The sequence below is a fragment of the Balaenoptera borealis genome, assembly GCF_965194805.1.
Source record: "Balaenoptera borealis genome assembly, chromosome: 19".
Classification (NCBI taxonomy): domain Eukaryota; kingdom Metazoa; phylum Chordata; class Mammalia; order Artiodactyla; family Balaenopteridae; genus Balaenoptera; species Balaenoptera borealis.
In genome coordinates, this window is record NC_138878.1 from 62332130 (window position 1) to 62350289 (window position 18160).

The 18160-nt window shown below is 59.4% G+C and overlaps 2 protein-coding genes across 7 annotated transcripts in view; one reads left to right on the plus strand and one right to left on the minus strand.

Annotated features, from left to right (window-relative positions):
- The window catches only part of RRAS (RAS related), a 3017-nt gene extending 1092 nt beyond the window's left edge, over positions 1-1925 (minus strand). The window contains exon 1 of the mRNA XM_082367195.1: positions 1606-1925. Within this exon, the coding sequence (XP_082223321.1) occupies positions 1606-1875 (270 nt within the window). The 5' untranslated portion in view covers positions 1876-1925. The remainder of the gene's footprint in view (positions 1-1605) is intronic.
- A 1544-nt stretch (positions 1926-3469) lies between these two features.
- On the plus strand, positions 3470-17591 carry SCAF1 (SR-related CTD associated factor 1). Of its 6 annotated transcripts, none has more exons than XM_082370287.1 (11): positions 3470-3605; positions 6301-6414; positions 6663-6720; positions 7465-7559; positions 7868-7968; positions 8056-8171; positions 11380-14208; positions 14855-14937; positions 15157-15375; positions 16718-16846; positions 17153-17591. In XM_082370287.1, exons 2-11 carry the CDS (start codon positions 6307-6309, stop codon positions 17342-17344), a joined length of 3930 nt encoding a protein of 1309 aa, XP_082226413.1. In that variant the 5' UTR covers positions 3470-3605; positions 6301-6306; the 3' UTR covers positions 17345-17591. The 6 variants fall into 6 exon arrangements, with proteins under 6 accessions (XP_082226413.1, XP_082226410.1, XP_082226411.1 ...); XM_082370284.1 differs by lacking the exon at positions 3470-3605 and adding an exon at positions 3673-4067; XM_082370285.1 differs by lacking the exon at positions 3470-3605 and having other exon boundaries at positions 6280-6414; positions 11638-14208.
- Positions 17592-18160: the final 569 nt, after the last annotated feature.

The window sequence follows — 18160 nt, forward strand, 5'->3', positions numbered from 1 at the left end:
GTGGCATCGAACGAATCACTTCCCCTCTCGGAACCTCAGTTTTCTCATTTGGAAAATGAGGATAAAAATAGCACTAGGCTTAATCCACTGTTCGTGAGATTCAGGGAAAATCCCTGTTCAGTATTTAATATATCCCCTGGGCATAGTAGGTGCTCAGTTATTGAGAGCCACTGTTGCCCAGAATATCTGCCTGTCTATAGCTCTCCCTCCTCCTCCTCTTTCTCTTCCCTCTTTTTTTTCTTTTTCTTCCTCCTCCTCCTTCTCCTCCTCCCCCTCCCCCTCCTCCTCTTCGGGCAGCTTCCAGTGTCTCCTCCCAGGGGAAGGTCCCGGTTCCAATACGGCTGCGGAGAAGCTGCCCCGCCCGCAGGCCGGGCCCCTCCCTTCCTGCCCGGGTCCCGCCCGCCTCCAGCCAGGCTTTGGGCCAGCTTTGGGTCTGCCCCTGGGTGCAAGGGGCCCAGGGCTGGGGCCTTTCTCTACACAGACAGGGGCTCCCTTGCAGGTGCTGGCTGGGGTCTCTTGAGCGGGGGGCCTCTGCGGTAGCATCTCAGTAGCAGACACCTTTCTAGGGTTTTTCTGAGGTGGGAGGATTTCCCTGGGGAATGGGGTGGAAGTTTCCTGGGCAGGGGTGGATTCTCAGGAGAGAAGTGGTGACTTGGCAGCTGGGGGTCTGCAGGCTGCATCCTGCCTGTTAGGGGGGGTGCTTGGTGAGGGAGGGTGTAGGGACCTGGCCCTGGGGGGATTAGGGGTGTATCTGCAAAGTACATCAGGAGAAGCTCAGGGGTGAAAACTGGGGGCTCGGGAGCATTTGGGAGGTTTGTCAGAGACTTATAGAGTCCAGAGAATCTTAAAGACCCTGAGATGCATTTAAGATATCAGAGAAACTCCCAAGGAGCAGGTCTTTCTAGGGGTGTCAAGAATCTGGGGACTTACTCCATGGAGATGATTTGGGGGCTAGCCAGAGTTTCAGAGAGGGGCTAGGGGAATCGGAGTGGAGGAAAACTCAAGATGGAGGAGTGGTGCGTTTTCCTTGGGGAAGGGTGGGGGTCTGGGTCTGGTGGGATAGGGGATCCCCAGAACTTGGGGTCTTAGAGTTCTCTGGAATGGCCAAGGGGCAGGATCTTTTTGAAATCTCTCAGGTCTGAGGGTGCCTCTCTCAGGACTGGGTGGTCCTAGATGGGCCTCAGGGGCAAAGCCTGGGCATAATTTCCAGTTTCTGGGGGAGGTCCCTGAAGGGGCTAAGCATCCAGACTGGGGGAATCTCAAGGGCATCGGGCACAGGCATTCTCTCAGTTAGGTTCTGGGTGGCTCAGAGGGGAAGTTTGGGTCTGCGATCTGGGGGAGATGGTGCTCAAGGTTGCGGGGAGGCGGCACCTAGGGGGGTGGGGGCCCATGAGAGTGCTTAGGGTCTGGATGGGGTGACTCTTCTGGATTTAGGGTGCTCCCAGGAGGCACCCACGGTCAGGTCAGTAGGGAAGCGGGGTCTTGGGTACTGGGGGTAGGGGAGGTGGGTCTCAAGATACAAGTACAGGAGGAATGTCCCTCATGTAGTGGGTGGAGGCCCTGAGGGGCTCAGGGTCACATCTGAGGGGGACTTTTTTAAGATTAGAAGGCCTCACAGGAGGGTATCAGTGATGGATCGAGGGGAAACCGGGGTCTCAGGGATCCCGCAAAGGGCTCAGTTCTGGGTCCCGGGGGCACCCCCCCGGGGTGAGGGCCCACTACCTGGATGAACTGGATGGTCAGCGCGCTCTTGCCCACGCCGCCGCCGCCCACGACCACCAGCTTGTGTGTCTCGCTGGGTGGGGGGTCCCCGGGCCCCGGCCCCCCGCCCCGGGGCCGCCCCCGCCCTGTCCCGGACGCCGCCCCGCTGCTCATGTCGCCACCGCTGCCGCTGCCGCCGCTACCGCCTGGGGGGGAACCGGGCGGGGCCTAGGGGCGGGCCACGCTAATAAGGCTACTGCATAATCATGAACTCCAGCAAGAAGGGCTAGTATCTCGGGACACTTAAGAAGGAGGCAAGGCCAGGGAAAAGGAGGAGCTATGATAATAAGGGTAGGGGAAAGGCGTTCGCTGAGAAGGGGAATTCCAAATGGGGCGGGGACACGCTAATAAGAGAACTGGGCTCACCCCGAGCGGCGCCACGCGCTCTCGGCTGGCCGGCCGTCTGAGGGCGGGGTTATGCTAATAAGCTCTCATTCTCTCGGCGGATGGGTCGGGAAGATAGCTAGGGGTGGGGCTATGCAAATGACGAGCCCTGTGATGCAGTTTCTCAGGGCACCTTCTCCGAGGCCTTGTTCCAGTAGGCGGAGCTCGCGGACTCGCGCGCGGCCGTATATAGGCGCGCTCCGAGAAAGGAGCAAGTCCTGAGGGCAAGCTCAACCTCCGTCCTGGGATCCTAGCCAAGCTCCCGACCCGGGCGTCTGGGCTGGATGCTGGAGGCTCCGCCCGCTAAGGGACCCAGGTTTCCGGTTCCCGCTGTCCCAGCCAAGCGGAAGACAGACTGGGAGGGAAGATGGGGCCCTGGAGGGGGGACAGCGGGTAACTGGGCAGGGAGGGGCCGTGAGATCACTGCATTCCTAATCCATGAGCCAGTTCGCCCAAGCCGGGATGCCTGGATTATGAAGGGTCTAGGGTCAGGATTTCTGGGTCTTGAAGGAGGAGGAAGCTGAGAGCCCAGACTCCTAGGAGTACCTAGGGGAGAATAGGGCTGGAGGCTTGGACTCGTGGGACCCCAGAAGGAGGGGACCTGGGGGTCCTTACTACTAGGTTCGGTAAAGGAGGGAAGCTGAGGGCCCAGACTCTTGGATCCAGAGGTTGGAGGGGCTGGGGACCCAAAATTCTGGATCCGAGGGAGTTAGGGTGGGGAACCCGAACACTCGGGTTAGCGTAAGGTAGTTGTTTGAGACCAGGAATGGTCTGAGGATGGCTTGAGGGCCCGACTCCTGGATTTAACAGGAAGGAGGGCTCGGCTTCTGAGTCCCAGGGAGGAGGGAAATGTGAGTCCGGACTCCTGTGTTCTGAGTGAGAGGAATCGGAATCTGGACTTTTCTGTCCTAAATGAGGAGGAAGCTGTACGGCCGGGCTCCTTGGTTCTAAATTTAGAGAGAAATTGGTATCGGGACTGTGGGATCCCTAGAATGTGGGCGGGGCAACTCCCAGTCTGTCCTGTTGTTTTTTTTTTTCCTACGGCCCACTCCGCGGAACTACAACTCCCTCGCATCTGTCACGCTGACCGCTCTTTCCGTCACTTCCTTTTCCGCCGCTCTTTCCGCGCGCGTGCTGGGTACTTTGGAGCCTAATCGCGGCCTACCGCAACCCCGCCCACTTCACCCCTCACCCCGCTTGCTGTCCCCGCGCGGCGGAGGCGACGCGCGGACTACGCCTCCCGGTGTGCGTCGCGCGCACCCGGCCTATGTGTCCTATTGGCTGCTGGGAAACTGAGTCCGGAGCCTTCCCACCAGCCTTCACGGCACCGTGCTCGGTACTTGAAGTCCCGGCAAGCTCGGCGGTGTTTTAGCTCCACCCCTCTCCTCCCTCTGCTCGCGAGCCCCGCCCCAGCCCGCCCCGCCCCGCGCCGGGGCCGGAGCCGCAGCCCGAGCGGCGGGGTAAGATGGCGGCGGCGGTCCGGGCCGCGGGGCTCGGGCCTATCGGGGTGGGCGGGGCGGAGTCGGGTCGCTAGTTGTCCCGGGGTCCTCCCGGCACGCCACAGGGCCTGGAGGGCTTAGCGGAGCGGCCTCGGGCCTGGTAGCGGCGGCGGCGCCTGGCGGCGAGCGGGGGGCCTTCTGAAGGCCCCGGGACGCGTCTGTGGTGCCGGGGGGCATCTACGGGGCGTCCCCGAGAGGATTGGGGGCGTCCACAGGGCCTGGACTGAGACTAAGCCTGCTTTCCATCATATAGCTGGCTTGGGTCATTTTTGTAGGCACTGTTGATCGTCTTTATGAGCTGACCGGAGGCTAGGGTCTGTTTAGAGGGTTCTGGGGCCATCTTGAGATCTTGAGATATGTCCCGGGGTGAAGGAGATCTGCAAGAGCTGGGGAGTATCTGCAGAGCCAACTATAGCGCCTAGGGTATGTCTGTTAGGGCTGGGAAGTGTCTACATGGGCTGACCTGAGGATGCGGCTCACCTACAGGGGTCTGGGGCCATATAGCTGGGCCTGGAAGAACTGTTCCAGGGCTAGGAAGTCCTTTATAGCTACCCAGAGGAGCGGGATGTACCCACGAAGGGAGAGAGGCAAATACTGAGATGTTCTGAGAGGCCTGGATGGGTCTCTAGCTGTCTGGGGAGTGTCTAATCTGGGTGACAGGAGGCTGGGGGCACTTAGAAGGACCTGGAACCATCTAGGTGGCTTTGAGTGTGACTGCAAATTCGAATGCCTTGTGGGGGGGGGCATATAATTGCGTGGAGATAAGACAATGAAGAGTATTGGAAAATTTGCCCAGCTGTATTGTACTTGCCCTTAGAAAGTAATTCAAATGCACAATGTTGAAAAATTCTGCGTGGCCCTGGGGCTACAGAGAGAGTTAGAATCAGTCCTCCTTGGTCTGGGAAAGTCTATAGGATCGGCTAGACTCATCTAGTGCTGTGCTTTTCAAACTCTTTTGACCTTGATCTACAGTGAGAAATACATTTTTTCATTGAGACCCAGTGTACACTGTCATATGAATTTCATACCCAAGTCCCATTAATTAGTATTTCCATTTACTTGTGATGTATTGTGAAGAATCTTCTACTGTGTTCGATTTGCTTTGATAACAAGCTATTTGTGAAGCACTGAACTATCAAGTCTATAGTTTGGGAAACTGATCTAGAGGGACCTAGCAGCGTCTGCAGAGGCTTCTCAGGTCTAAAAGACCTAACTAAGGAGCCAGGGGTGTGTCTGCAAAGCCTGGGGCATGTGTGAATGGGCAAGGGAGGATGTTCATTCTACAGAGGGTTTGGGGCTCTGTGGGTCTGTAATCAGCACATCTTGATTAAGCTTCTCTTATGTGACAGACGCTGTTCTACATAGCGTGTGCTCCCCCCAGCCCCACCCAGGTGCCCAGGTGCTGGAGAGCAGCCCCAGGGCTGGGAACTGTCCAGAGGGGCTTATCAGGGTGAGAGTTGTCTATGGGAGTTTGGGAAGGAACTGCAGGCTCTTAGAGAGCCAGGAGGCAGCATGGGAGAGCTTTCTGAAAATCTGGTACGAGGGAGACCAGGACCGAGATTTTTTTTTTTTTTTTTTTTTTGGCAGGTATGCAACCGAGGGTGTAGGGGAGACCGAAGTAAGGGAAACCTGGGCGTTAAAGGTCGATGATAATTATTGTTACTCTGTATAGCCGGCTTGGGCTGTTAACTCTGTGTCAGGAGTCGGTCTCCTTTCAATTCTCACAGCCTTTCTCTGACTTAGATACTCCTATTGGGCCCACTTAGAGCTAAGCACACGGAGTTGAGGGTTAGGGGTTTTGAAGCTTTCTAGGAACTGTGGGACCAGATATTTATTGTCTTCAGAGTAGGAGATTTGACAGTTGCAGGGAAGCCTACAGCTGAAATCTTCATATTTTCTGAAGCCCTAATCAAGACCCCCATCAGTCTGAAGAGTGATTTTTCACCTTCTGTATAACCTGAGAATTTCTGTGACATGGCGAAGCCTTGAGCCGCGCTTCCACACAAGGGGCAGACAGGTGATCGAGGGTGTTCCCTGCGGCGTCTGGTGGACAGCATTCCTGAAGTTCGTGTTTTCGTTTTCAAAGTGGTGTACTGGTTTTGTAGCTCATTCTATTATAGTTCCATCTTCTGTGTGTAAATACATTTTGTTGGGTCCCTCACCATTGAGGAGAATCGATGCTTTAGGAAGTGGCGTGGTGTTTGAGGCGCACCCAGCACACTGGCACGTATCTCGGTTTGGGAAGGGTGGGTTTATGAGACTTCTTGATGCGGTGTTTGAAATGACAACTCAACAGAAAAGAGTCTTGGCTTCCGTGAAGGCGGGCTCCCGTGAGGTCTTAAAGTTTGGTTGTGCAGGAAGGTGCGGAAACTGGGGAGGGGTGTGTGGAAATAGGCCGGGAGGGCCTCCCTTTGGCAGAGGAGGCAACTGAAATTCAGACGAGGGAAGAGAGTTGCTCCAGTCCCTCTAGTGTCTGCACTGGGCCTGGTACTTGCCCGGGCCTGGGATGCGGTGGAGGAGAGGAGGGATGCTGAAGGGGATACAGTGTTGGAGGCCCCTGAGGTCTTCATGTCCGTCCTCTCCTTCCGCCACCTGGCACCCCCGTGCCCTGCCCACCAGCCTCTACTCCAGACTCTCCCCCCACCTCCACCACCAGGTGACCATGGAGGAAGAAGATGAGTCTCGAGGGAAGACAGAGGAGTCAGGCGAGGATCGGGGTGACGGTCCGCCAGACAGAGACCCTTCGCTTTCTCCTTCTGCTTTTATCTTGGTGAGGCAGCCAGACGCCTGGGGCCGAGGGAGGGAGGGGCCGGGAGTCCAGATTCCAGGGCCCTGACTCCTGGACCCTTGGGGAAGGAGGGGTTGGGGGGCCGGGACTCTTGGCCTGTCTGTAGGGTTTGAGTCTGGTTGCAGGGGTGTCTGGAATGGCTGTCTCCCAGCAGCAGAGCTTGTGACCTTCTGCATGCATCCCCTGACTGCTCTTTCTTTCCACCCCCTTCACCCTCACCTTTCCTTCAGCGGGCCATTCAGCAGGCTGTGGGAAGTTCCCTGCAGGGGGACCTGCCAAATGATAAAGGTATGACAGCTTCTGGTTCTTCCCAGCCCCCTGCCCCATCTCTGCATTCTTTCTCCTAATCTCATTCATATACGCTTTCCCGAGGCCTCCTGGGTGCCACCCTTGTGCTGGCACAGGGAGCCCAAGATGGGTTGGACTCCGTGGCCATCTTGGAAGGGCTCACAGTCTGGCAGAGGGGAGACACAGTCCCAGCACAGAGGTAGCCCGAGGCACCGTGAGAGGGCAGGAGGCCCAGCTAAGCTGGTGTGGAGGGAGATGGGGTCCAGGAAGGGTTCAGCGAGGAGGTGACAGGGGACCTGTGTCTCTAAGGCTGTACGAGCATTGTCTGGTGAAGAGGAAAGCCTGATAGGCGGGGGCGGCACCAGCAGGCACGCAGCACAGGGACCACGTTGCTGGACCGAGTTGTGGGTCTTTGGGGCTGGCGGGCAGAGGATGTTGGTGGGAAGGGAAGCAGGATCGCTCCGTGGGGACTGGGTCACAGCAAGGCTCAAAGGCCAAGCTGACTTGTCTGGACTTCATCCTGAGGGTGGCTGGGAGGACAAATGGGTGAGAGAGTTGGTGCCTCAAAAGGGGGTTGGGAAGTTCTTCTGGGACCCAGGTTGGGAAGCGGTTGGATGGAGGCCGGGAGAGTAGGCAGGAGCTTGGTTCCCTTGTCAAGAGCTAGGCCGGCTCTTTTTCCTCTGCCCAGCAAGGTCTCTGCATCTAGTCCCCTGTCTCCAATCCCCCATGCAAATCTCTCTCCAGATGGTTCTCGGTGTCATGGCCTTCGATGGAGGCGCTGTCGGAGCCCACGTTCAGAGCCCCGTTCCCAGGAATCAGGGGGGACTGACACGGCTTCTGTGAGTAAGAAGAGGGGACTAGGGACCTGGACTTCTGGGGCTGGGGGAGGAAGGTCAGTGGGGCCTGGATCCCTGAAATGGGGAAATGGGGTTGGGACCCAGGCTCCTGGGTTTGGGGTGCTGATCGGGGGCAGTGTCGGAGGCTCTGAGGCCTGGTCCCTTGGGTCCTGGAGGAAGTCAGGTTGAGGAGTCAGTTGGATCCTCGTGTTCTCATAGGGTCTCAGATGTTTGGGTTACTGAGAGCTTAGGGCCTGTGTGGGTCCTCACACGAGCAGGGACAGGGTGGAGCCCCTCCTGGCCTATTCCAGGTGTTGGACGTGGCTGCCGATGGCCTCCTCGCGGGGCTGGTGAGCATCCTGGATCCCCCAGATACCTGGGTTCCCAGCCACCTGGACCTGCGGCCTGGCGAGTGAGTATCTGGGCAGCTGGAGTGGGAGAGGCCCCCGGCGTGGGAGTTGGACGCACCTCTGAGGCTCACTCACCCCCTGTCTTGCAGAAGCGAGGACATGCTGGAGCTGGTGGCCGAGGTCCGAATTGGGGACAGGGATCCAGTCCCTCTTCCCGTACCCAGCCTGCTGCCCCGTGTCAGGGCCTGGAGGACGGGCAAAACGGGTATGTGGGGCCAGGGCTGAGTTGGCAGGCAGTCAGCCTCGGCGTCGCGTGAGCGTTAGCTGCTGTTGGTAGTAGTAGCGGTGCTGAGTACGTCATTTAGACAAAATCTGTACTTTCACGTCTTTCTCCTGTTAGACTTCAGTAAAGGCTATATGCATGTGCAGATGTAATTAAAGTTAAAACTGACGTGAGAGCTACCATGTGGGAGCAGTTAGTGTGCGTCCGGGGCTTCTGAATATCAGTGTAACTGCGTTAGGAATTCGTCTCCCCAGGACGGGGGACTCTCAGTGTCTCCGCCTCCAGGAAGAGAAGAGTCTGAAAGAGGGAAGTCTCTTGCTCGAGGTGGCACAGCCAGTTGCTTAGTGGTGGCCCTGAGCCCGGGGCCTTCTGTGTGTAAAGTGCAAGTTTTTGACTTCTGCGATGTGCACCTGCCGGAGGGAGAGTCTGCTCCCCAGCCCCGCACACGGTGGTAAGCCCCTGAGCAGTGTAGAGCAGAGGGTCTCAAACTCGAAAGGGCATCACAATCATCACAGAGGACTTGTTAATCCACAGGTCACTAGGCCCACCTCCGGGGTTTCTGATGCAGCAGGTCTGGAGTTGGTAGGGCCCAGGCATTTGCATTTCTGACCAACTCCCCAGTGATGCTGCTGCTGGTCCCCCGGGACCCTGATGAGAACCCTGGGTTTGGACTTCCCTTCTGCGTGGACATACATATCTGGGGAGGGGTGAGGGGAGAGGAAGGCGTAGCAGAAGGTCAGCTATGAGCAACTGTTCTGTCAGAGGCTTGCACACCCTCTGAACCAGTTCACGTTTTCCTTGTCCTTTTTTTTTTTTTTAAGATTTAACTTTATTTATTTTTGGCTGTGTTCGGTCTTCGCTGCTGCACGCGGGCTTTCTCTAGCTGTGGCGAGCAGGGGGCCACTCTTCACTGCAGTGGTGGCTTCTCCTGTTGGCAGAGCACCGGCTCTAGGCGTGTGGGCTTCAGTAATTGTGGCTCACGGGCTCTAGAGCGCAGGCTCAGTAGTTGTGGTGCTCGGGCTTAGTTGCTCCACGGCATGTGGGATCTTCCCAGACCAGGGCTCGAACCTGTGTCCCCTGCATTGGCAGGAGGATTCTTAACCACTGCACCAACAGGGAAGTCCCATCCTTGTCCTTTCTTTTTTCTCACAGATCTGGGGTGACTTACTTATCCTTTAGGCTCAGGGGACATGGTGCCTGGGGCCCACCATACTCTTAGGGGCCCACAAAAGTATTTTCATTTCTTTTATTATTTTTTAAAATTTTATTTATTTATTTATTATTATTATTTTTTTTTTGGCTGCACCGCATGGCTTGTGGGATCTCAGTTCCCCAACCAGGGACTGAACGGGGCCTCAGCAGTGAAAGCCCAGGATCCTAATGACTAGGCCACCAGGGAACTCCCTCTTCATTTCTTTTAAAATCAGAAGCCTCAGGGGATAAGTAAACAAGTGGGCGGGACAGGGTTCCAATCAAACGTTATTTACAAAAACAGGTGGTGTGTGGGATTTGGCCCTTGGGCTTTAAGTGATATCCGTAACTGTGTCTGGAACCTAATAGCTGTTTTCAGCAGGACTCCGGGGTTATGTTTTGGGTTTTTGTTGTTGTTGTTGTTGTTTTTAAATATTTATTTATTAATTTTTGCTGTGCCAGGTCTTAGTTGTGGCGTGCGGGATCTTTTTTTCTTTTTTAGTTGCAGCATGAGGACTCTTAGTTGCGGCATGCATGCGGGATATAGATCCCCGACCAGGGATCAAACCCGGGCCCCCTGCATTGGGAGCACGGAGTCTTACCCACTGGACCACCAGGGAAGTCCCTATGTTTTGTTTTCTTATTCCAAGTGTTTTTTGGTCTTCGTTTGGAAAATATTAAGAATGCAAGAAAAATTCACCCGTAGTCCTTTAAAAAAAACTATTTCTAAAGAAGCGGATGCCTCGAGTTTGCAGACCGCTGCAATCTGCAGACTTGGTTTCTGCCTCAGGTGGTGGTAGTAACAGCCCGGGTAGTCAGAGTTCTTGCTCATCAAGTCCTTGAAGGCAGGGATTTTTGTCTCTTGTTTGCAGTTCTATTCTATACCCCAAACCCCATCTCTCAGACTGATGATCAGAAAAAATGTGTTGAAGGAATGAGCAAACTCCCATTTTATAGTTGAGGAAACCAAGGCAGACAGCAGTTGAGTTGCTTGCCCTCGGGCATATTGCGGGAGAGGGCTGGAGCCTGGGATCCGGGTGGGGAGGTGGCTCTGGTGCTGCCTTCTTAGCCCCGGGCTTCCCTGGCACTGTTCATGTGACCATGTCCTTGCTGGGGCAGGATCCTGGCAGTTACATGTTGTTGAGAGAGTGGCCTCTGGACTCTGATGTGTGTGTCTGAATCCTGGCCCCGTCACCCGCCCCGGGGGCAGCCTCGATCAGTTGTCTCCACATGTGTGACTTGTGGTGCTGAGACCGTGGAGTGCTTCGAAAGCAAGGTCTCGGGAGGGCGGACAAAATAACGGAGGACAGCACGATGCCTGGCCCGGTCAGTGATGTCTGAGTCCCAAGCAGATGTCGCCCCTGGGATGGGGCTCATCAGAGAGTGACGGGGGCACGGTGAGGACTCGGGCTATCAGGGCTCGCCAGCTCTGCCACTTTCTGACTCTGGAGAGGGAGTGTCACCTTCGCAGCCTCACGTTAGGCCTTCTGTACAAAGGGATAGATTCCCTCAAGAGGCAGCTGGCTCAGCAGGCCAGGGCTTGACCCCTGCAGGTGGTCCTAGGTTGGAACCCTAGCTCTCCCATCCCAGCCTGTGCCTCCTGCGGGAACGTCACTGCTGTCATTGGTCAGGGTGGTCTTGGGCCGCAGGCCAGCTTACGTCTCCGGATATGAGAGTGCGGGCTCGGGGGCCACATTGACCGAGTTTGCATCCTGACTCCCCCCTGCTGACTGTGCTCTAGAGGAAGATGCCACAGCTCTCTGTGCTGCAGTTTCCTCCTGGGACCCCGGGTCGCAGTACCTACAGCGTGCAGCGTAGGTACTGTTGTGAGGAGCATCTTATGTGTTGACACACGTGAAGCACTGGAAGCAGTGCCTGCTGGTGTGGCGAGTGCTGAGTGAGGGGGACCAGCAGATGGGGTGCTGACCTACCTGCGGGCCCCTCTGCTGCACCGGGACAGGCACCTGACCGCCACCCTGTCTCCACTCTTCCTTTGCAGTTTCTCCACAGTCTCACTCTTCTCGACCCACCTGTGCCCGCCACCTCCTCACCTTGGGCACTGGAGACGGGGGCCCTGCTCCGCCCCCTGCCCCCTCCTCTGCCTCCTCTTCGCCTTCCCCTTCCCCCTCATCATCCTCCCCTTCCCCGCCTCCCCCTCCACCACCCCCGGCCCCCCCGGCCCCTCCTGCACCCCGGTTTGATATCTATGACCCCTTCCACCCCACCGACGAGGCCTATTCCCCACCGCCTGCTCCAGAGCAGAAGTACGACCCCTTCGAGCCCACTGGCTCCAACCCCAGCTCATCGGCGGGGACCCCCTCACCTGAGGAGGAGGAGGAGGAGGAGGAAGAGGAGGAGGAGGAGGAAGAGGAAGAAGAGGAGGAGGAAGGCCTGTCCCAGAGCATCAGCCGCATCTCAGAGACCCTGGCGGGCATCTACGACGACAACAGCCTGAGCCAGGACTTCCCAGGTGACGAGAGCCCGGGCCCGGACCCCCAGCCCCTGCAGCCGACTCCAGCCCCTGGCACACCGCCCCAGGCCGACTCCACCCGGGCCGACGGAGCCACCCGCCGGCGCGTCTTTGTAGTGGGGACCGAGGCGGAGGCCTGTCGGGAAGGCAAGGTCTCCGTGGAGGTGGTGACGGCCGGTGGCGCCGCCCTCCCGCCCCCTCTGCTGCCACCGGGCGACTCAGAGATTGAGGAGGGCGAGATTGTCCAGCCTGAGGAGGAGCCCAGGATGGCGCTCTCCCTCTTCCGGGCCGGCGGCCGGGCCGCACGACCCCCTCCGGCGGCCCCGGCCCCCGCTGCGGCCCAGCCCCCGCCCCCGCCGCCCGCCCCCCGGGCCCCCGAGGGGGACGACTTTTTGTCTCTGCACGCGGAGTCCGACGGCGAGGGCGCCCTGCAGGTGGACCTGGGGGAGCCGGCCCCCGCCCCGCCCACCGCAGACGCGCGCTGGGGCGGCCTGGACCTGCGCCGCAAGATCCTGACCCAGCGGCGCGAGCGCTACCGGCAGCGCTCGCCCTCCCCGGCCGCCGCCCCAGCCTCCGCTGCCCCCACTGGCCCGCCCACCCGCAAGAAGTCGAGGCGGGAGCGCAAGAGGAGCGGCGGCGAGGCCAAGGAGGCCGCCTCGTCCTCCTCCGGCGCGCAGCCCGCCCCGCCGGCCCCGGCCTCCCCCTGGGACTCCAAGAAGCACCGCTCCCGGGACCGCAAGCCGGGTTCCCACGCCTCGTCGTCCGCCCGCCGCCGCTCGCGGTCCCGCTCCGCCCGCCGCCGCTCGCGGAGCACCGACCGGCGCCGCGGGGGCAGCCGCAGGTCCCGGTCCCGGGAGAAAAGGAGGCGGCGGCGGCGCTCGAACTCCCCGCCCCCGGCCACCTCCTCGTCGTCGTCTTCCAGGCGCGAGCGGCACCGCGGCAAGCACCGGGATGGCGGCGGCAGCAAGAAGAAGAAGAAGCGGTCGCGGTCCCGGGGCGAGAAGCGGTCTGGGGACAGTGAGAAGGGCCCTGCCCCGGCCCAGCCGCCCTCCGGCTCCACCTCCTTGGGCGGAGAGCGCGACAGCCGCCGCCGGGGGGCCGTGCCGCCCTCCATCCAGGACCTCACGGACCACGATCTCTTTGCCATCAAGCGGACCATCACCGTGGGCCGGCTGGACAAGCCTGACCCCCGCGGCCCCTCACCGGCTCCGGCCTTATCGCCCAAGCGCGAGGTCCTATACGACTCCGAGGGACTGAGCGCCGAGGAGCGGGGAGGCAAGAGCAGTGAGAAGGACCGGCGCCGCTCTGGGGCTGCCTCCTCCTCCTCTTCCTCCCGGGAGAAGGGATCGCGGCGGAAGGCACTGGACGGGGGGGATCGGGACCGGGACAGGGACAGAGAGAGGGACAGGGACAGGTCATCCAAGAAGGCCCGGCCCCCCAAGGAGTTGGCGCCCTCCTCAGGGCCCCCGCCAAAGCCACCTGTCAGCAGCGGCTCAGGCTCCTCGTCCTCGTCGTCCTCCTCATCCTCCCGGAAGGTGAAGCTACAGTCCAAGGTGGCCGTGCTGATCCGAGAGGGTGTCAGCAGCACCACACCAGCCAAGGAGGCCACGTCTGCTGGCCTGGGCTCCATCGGAGTCAAGTTCAGCCGAGACCGAGAGAGCCGCTCCCCCTTCCTCAAGCCGGATGAGCGGGCCCCTGCTGAGGTGGCCAAAGCAGCTCAGGGCAGCACCAAGCCCAAAAAGACCAAGGTCAAGGCCAAGGCTGGGGCCAAGAAAGCCAAGGGGACCAAGGGAAAGACCAAGCCATCCAAGACCAGGAAAAAGATCCGCAGCGGTGGGGGCAGCAGCGGAGGCAGCAGTGGCCCTGTGACACTGAAGAAGTCCAAGGCGGATAGCTGCAGCCAGGCGGCGGGAGCCAAAGGGGCCGAGGAGACTTCCTGGTCCGGGGAAGAGCGGGCATCGAAGGCCCCTAGCACCCCGCCCCCCAAGGCGGCCCCTCCACCCCCTGCTCTCACGCCCGACTCACAGACTGTGGATAGCAGCTGCAAGACACCTGAGGTCTCCTTCCTGCCAGAAGAGGCCACTGAGGAGGCTGGAGTCCGAGGTGGGGCAGAGGAGGAGGACGAGGAAGAAGAGGAGGAGGAGGAGGAGGAGGAGCAGCAGCAGCCGGCCACCACCACGGCCACCAGCACGGCCGCTGCCGCTCCCAGCACCGCCCCTAGTGCGGGGTCCACGGCTGGTGACTCGGGGGCGGAGGATGGGCCAGCCCCCCGTGTCTCCCAGCTGCCCACACTGCCCCCACCCATGCCCTGGAGCCTGCCCGCTGGTGTAGACTGCACTACCAGCGGTGTCCTGGCCTGTGAGTGTCCCCTGGGGGGGGCCGGGGCAGATGAGGGTGGAGAGACAGGATCGGGGAGGAGGTCATGTGGGGACAAACTTGGAGGCAGTGGAGATACCTTGGAAGGGGTGGGTGTAGTGACCAGGACCCGGAGGGCCTCGGGTGGGTGAGGGCCAGTCAGGGTCTGTCCAGAAGGCTCCACGATGTTTGGGTGCACTGGAAGAGCGCTGGGCAGATGGGAGCAGCGGGCAGCCAGTCCAGCAGAGACTGGAGGAGTGGGGTGTGTCCTGGGGTCCACCTAGAGGTAGACTGGGGTAGGCTTGGTGGAGGGACCGGAATGGGGGAGCAGGGAGCAGTGTCCCTTAAGGGATGGCAGGAGCCTTTGCTAGACTGCAGAGGTGGGGAGGGAGGCTACGGGGGCTCGGGACCAACTCGTCACTGTGTGACCCTGGCCACACGCCCACCCACACACACCTTAAGTCCTAAGAACGTACAGGGTGTGGGCTGGTTCTCTTGGTGGCTGAGGCCCCCTTTCCCAGTTATGAGCCTGAGACCTTATAGCCTGTCTGGGGGCCCGGGGTGGGAGGTGGCACGTGGCTGGGTGAGGGTCACCCTCTCCTCGTGCGTCAACTCCCAATCCTTGTCGTCCACTCTCCACCTACTGCAGTGACTGCACTTCTCTTCAAGATGGAAGAAGCCAATCTGGCAAGCCGAGCAAAGGCCCAGGAGCTGATCCAGGCCACCAACCAGGTGGGCTTCCTTGGGGAAGAGTCCCCGCAGCCCCTTCTCTTGTCCCCTGCTCCGGGTTAGGAGAGGAACTTCAGTTCCCAACAGGCTTTGGGGCAAGGTGTCTGCCGGAAGAGGAGCCTGTTGCCTCTGGGACTGTTGGGAAATCAGGGTGGGAATAGGGGTACATGTTCCGTCCTCCCTGCCACCTCCCTTTGCTTATCCTCCAACCTTTTCCCCCAGATCCTCAGCCACAGGAAGCCCCCCTCAAGTCTGGGGGTGACGCCAGCTCCTGTGCCCACCTCTCTGGGTCTGCCCCCTGGCCCCTCCAGCTACCTGCTCCCTGGCAGCCTCCCGCTGGGGGGCTGTGGCTCTACCCCTCCCACGCCCACTGGGCTGGCTGCAGCGTCTGACAAGAGAGAGGGCAGCAGCAGCTCCGAGGGACGTGGTGACACAGACAAGGTGAACTGGGCTTGGGAGAGGTGGGGTGGTGGTGACAGTTTTGCAGAGAATGCAGGCAGATACTGAGATGCAGGGGCCCGAGGAGAATGCCAGAGACTGATGCCAGCAGATGAGGACTTAGAGAAAGCTGAAATCATTAAATTATAAGGAACTAAACTTTCACTTGATTAGATGATTGGGAAAGGGGTGCTAGACAGGTTTTTAAAGAATTTCGTATAGAGATGAGATGCAGGTAGGGAGAAAAAGAGAGAAATAGATATGGATATAAACACACGCATATTTATACATATACCTACTACAGTCTACCCTTTGGTCATCTATATCTCTCTCTCTCACCCCTATCTTTTTGTGTAAGGGGGGCTCGGGGTGGCTTACAAACAAAAAATCAAGCGTCTGTTCCTGGACGGAGGGAGGAAGAATGGGTGCAGGGCAAACAGCTCCCCCTCCCCCACTACGTCTGGCTCCTCCTCCCGGGCCTGGGGGCTGTGTACCTTTTGGTTGCATCTGGGTGCTGGTCGCTATGGCCCTGTCACCAGATGATGGCGCTGCTCACCCTTTTCGCACCCTACATACAGCGCCAGAAGGAAAGCAGAACAAACCCCTGTGTTATAAGCCCCGTATAAACGGAGGTGGGGCCACAGCTTTGATGTGTACTTGTCCATGGCCTGTGCCATGGGCTGCGGGACAGGGACAGTACAGGCCCTGGGATGAGCAGCAGGTCCCTTTTCCGCCAGTGAGGCTGCCCTGTCTGTTCCCTGCCATTGTCCTCTCTGGCCACATACGAGACGGGTGCAGGCCACAACCCCTTTCTCTTGGCCGCATATTTAGAAACCCACTCCTGTGGGGCTAGGGAGGCCTGAGGAGTCCCCCCGGGGTGTCCGTGGCTCCCGCAGCAGCTCAGTAGCTCACCTGACAGTTGGCATTCTTGTTTCATGGGAGATGTTGGCCCTGAAGTCTGGGGTGTCCTGCCCTTCCCAGGCCTCAGTTTACCTGCCCTCATCTTCTCTGGGATGGTAGGGAACAGCCGCCTGGCTCAGGTCTGTCTCCCTACCAGACTGTAAGGGCAGGGGACACATGGGTCCTGGTCATGGACGCCTGGGACAGCCCAGGGTCCAGCCTGGAGGAGATACTAGTGACATTGAGAGGCCCAGGCCTGGCCTGGGGTCTGGGGCGACTGCAGCAAGGGGAGAACAGGGCAGACCCGAAGCAGGATTTCCACCTCTGGGAGTAGCTGGATGGTCAAGAAGTCTGAGCTGGTGGGCAGGTGAGTGGAGGTAGGGGTTCTGCAGGAACTTACCTGGCCTTTGCTGTCCCTTCTTCCCACTGTTGCCACCCCCGCCAGTATCTGAAGAAGCTGCACACGCAGGAGCGGGCAGTAGAGGAGGTGAAGCTGGCCATCAAGCCGTATTATCAGAAGAAGGACATCACCAAGGAGGAGTACAAGGACATCCTGAGGAAGGCCGTCCACAAGGTGGGGCCCAGAGGGGGCAAGATGCGCAGAGGTGGGGAGAGGATGAGACGGAGTGATGGACGTGAGCAGACAGGCGTACAGAGATGGGGAGACAGAGGGGCAGTGGGTCACTCCAGAAGGCGAGAGGGTGACAGGATTGCCTCAAGCCCACCTGGGCCTGTTCTGCTGGCATCAGGGGGACAAGTAGGGACGTTGGCCAGGATCTTGGTGGAGGGGTTCCCATCCCAGTCCCCACCTGCGCTCAGCAGTCCAGGTGCAGGGGACCCTGGGGGCTGGCGGTGACTGCAGCTGCCCCTTGCCCCGCAGATCTGCCACAGCAAAAGTGGGGAGATCAACCCGGTGAAGGTGAGCAACCTGGTGCGCGCCTACGTCCAACGCTACCGCTACTTCCGCAAGCACGGCCGCAAGCCGGGGGACCCCCCGGGGCCCCCACGGCCGCCCAAGGAGCCGGGACCCCCTGATAAGGGCGGCCCGGGCCTGCCCCTGCCCCCTCTCTGAGATCCCCAGCCGCCCCTTTCTTCCTTTGCTGCCTCTCTGGAATTCTGGACGTATTTATGGCTCTGCCTCCCTACGTCCCTCCCCTGTCAGTGGGATGATTGGGGGAGGGTTGCTGCGGGAAAGAGGAGAGCCCCCTGCCCAGCCCCACTGCCATCTCCCTTGCCCCAAGCCTGTGCCCATCGCCCCTCCCCTCTGTTCGTGCCCCTACCCCAATTTCATTAAAGATTTCATGAAATGTTACCCCTGAGCCCCATGACTTTTAGCCCTTTCTTTTCAGAGTCCAGTTTGGGAAAGGGTTGGGGAGGAGCTTTGGCCCAAGTGTGAGGGTGGTTAGCAGGGAAGTAGACGGTGTGACTTGGGAAAAGTGCATTCCTCTCACTGGGCCTGTTTCTTCGTCTATAAAGTGGGTGTTGTGAGGATTAAGAAAGACGCAGGCGGGTGAAGCACTTAGAACCGGACCTGGCACATAGGAAGCCGTTGCTACTGATAAAGAGTGGTGGTGATGGGAGGGAGAAGTCCCTGCCCCACCTGACCAGTGTCTGCCCAGCTCAGGGCCTCTAGGTGCTATTTGTCTAACCTTGGAATTGCCCCAGAAACAGGATCTTTGTCCTCCATTCAGTTGGATTCTCTTTTTATCAGTCCTATGCGGCTGGGGTGATCTAATTGGCTCCCCCGAGATGGAGAGGGAAACTAAGGCACAGAGCAGCGAGGGCCACACAGTGAATCAGGGCTGCGCTGGCCTCCGTCAGTCCCGTTGCCCAGAACCCAGGCGCGGTGAGGAGAGCTGGGTGCAGCCAGGCCGCGGGGGGAGGGTGG

Bases quoted from the DNA above. Each gene is read 5' to 3' on its own strand.
- SCAF1 (XM_082370287.1), top strand. From the start codon at position 6,307: ATGGAGGAAGAAGATGAGTCTCGAGGGAAGACAGAGGAGTCAGGCGAG. The intron at 7,969-8,055 runs GTGAGTATCTGG...CCTGTCTTGCAG, and splicing joins CTGGACCTGCGGCCTGGCGA to AAGCGAGGACATGCTGGAGC. The intron at 14,938-15,156 runs GTGGGCTTCCTT...CTTTTCCCCCAG, and splicing joins TGATCCAGGCCACCAACCAG to ATCCTCAGCCACAGGAAGCC.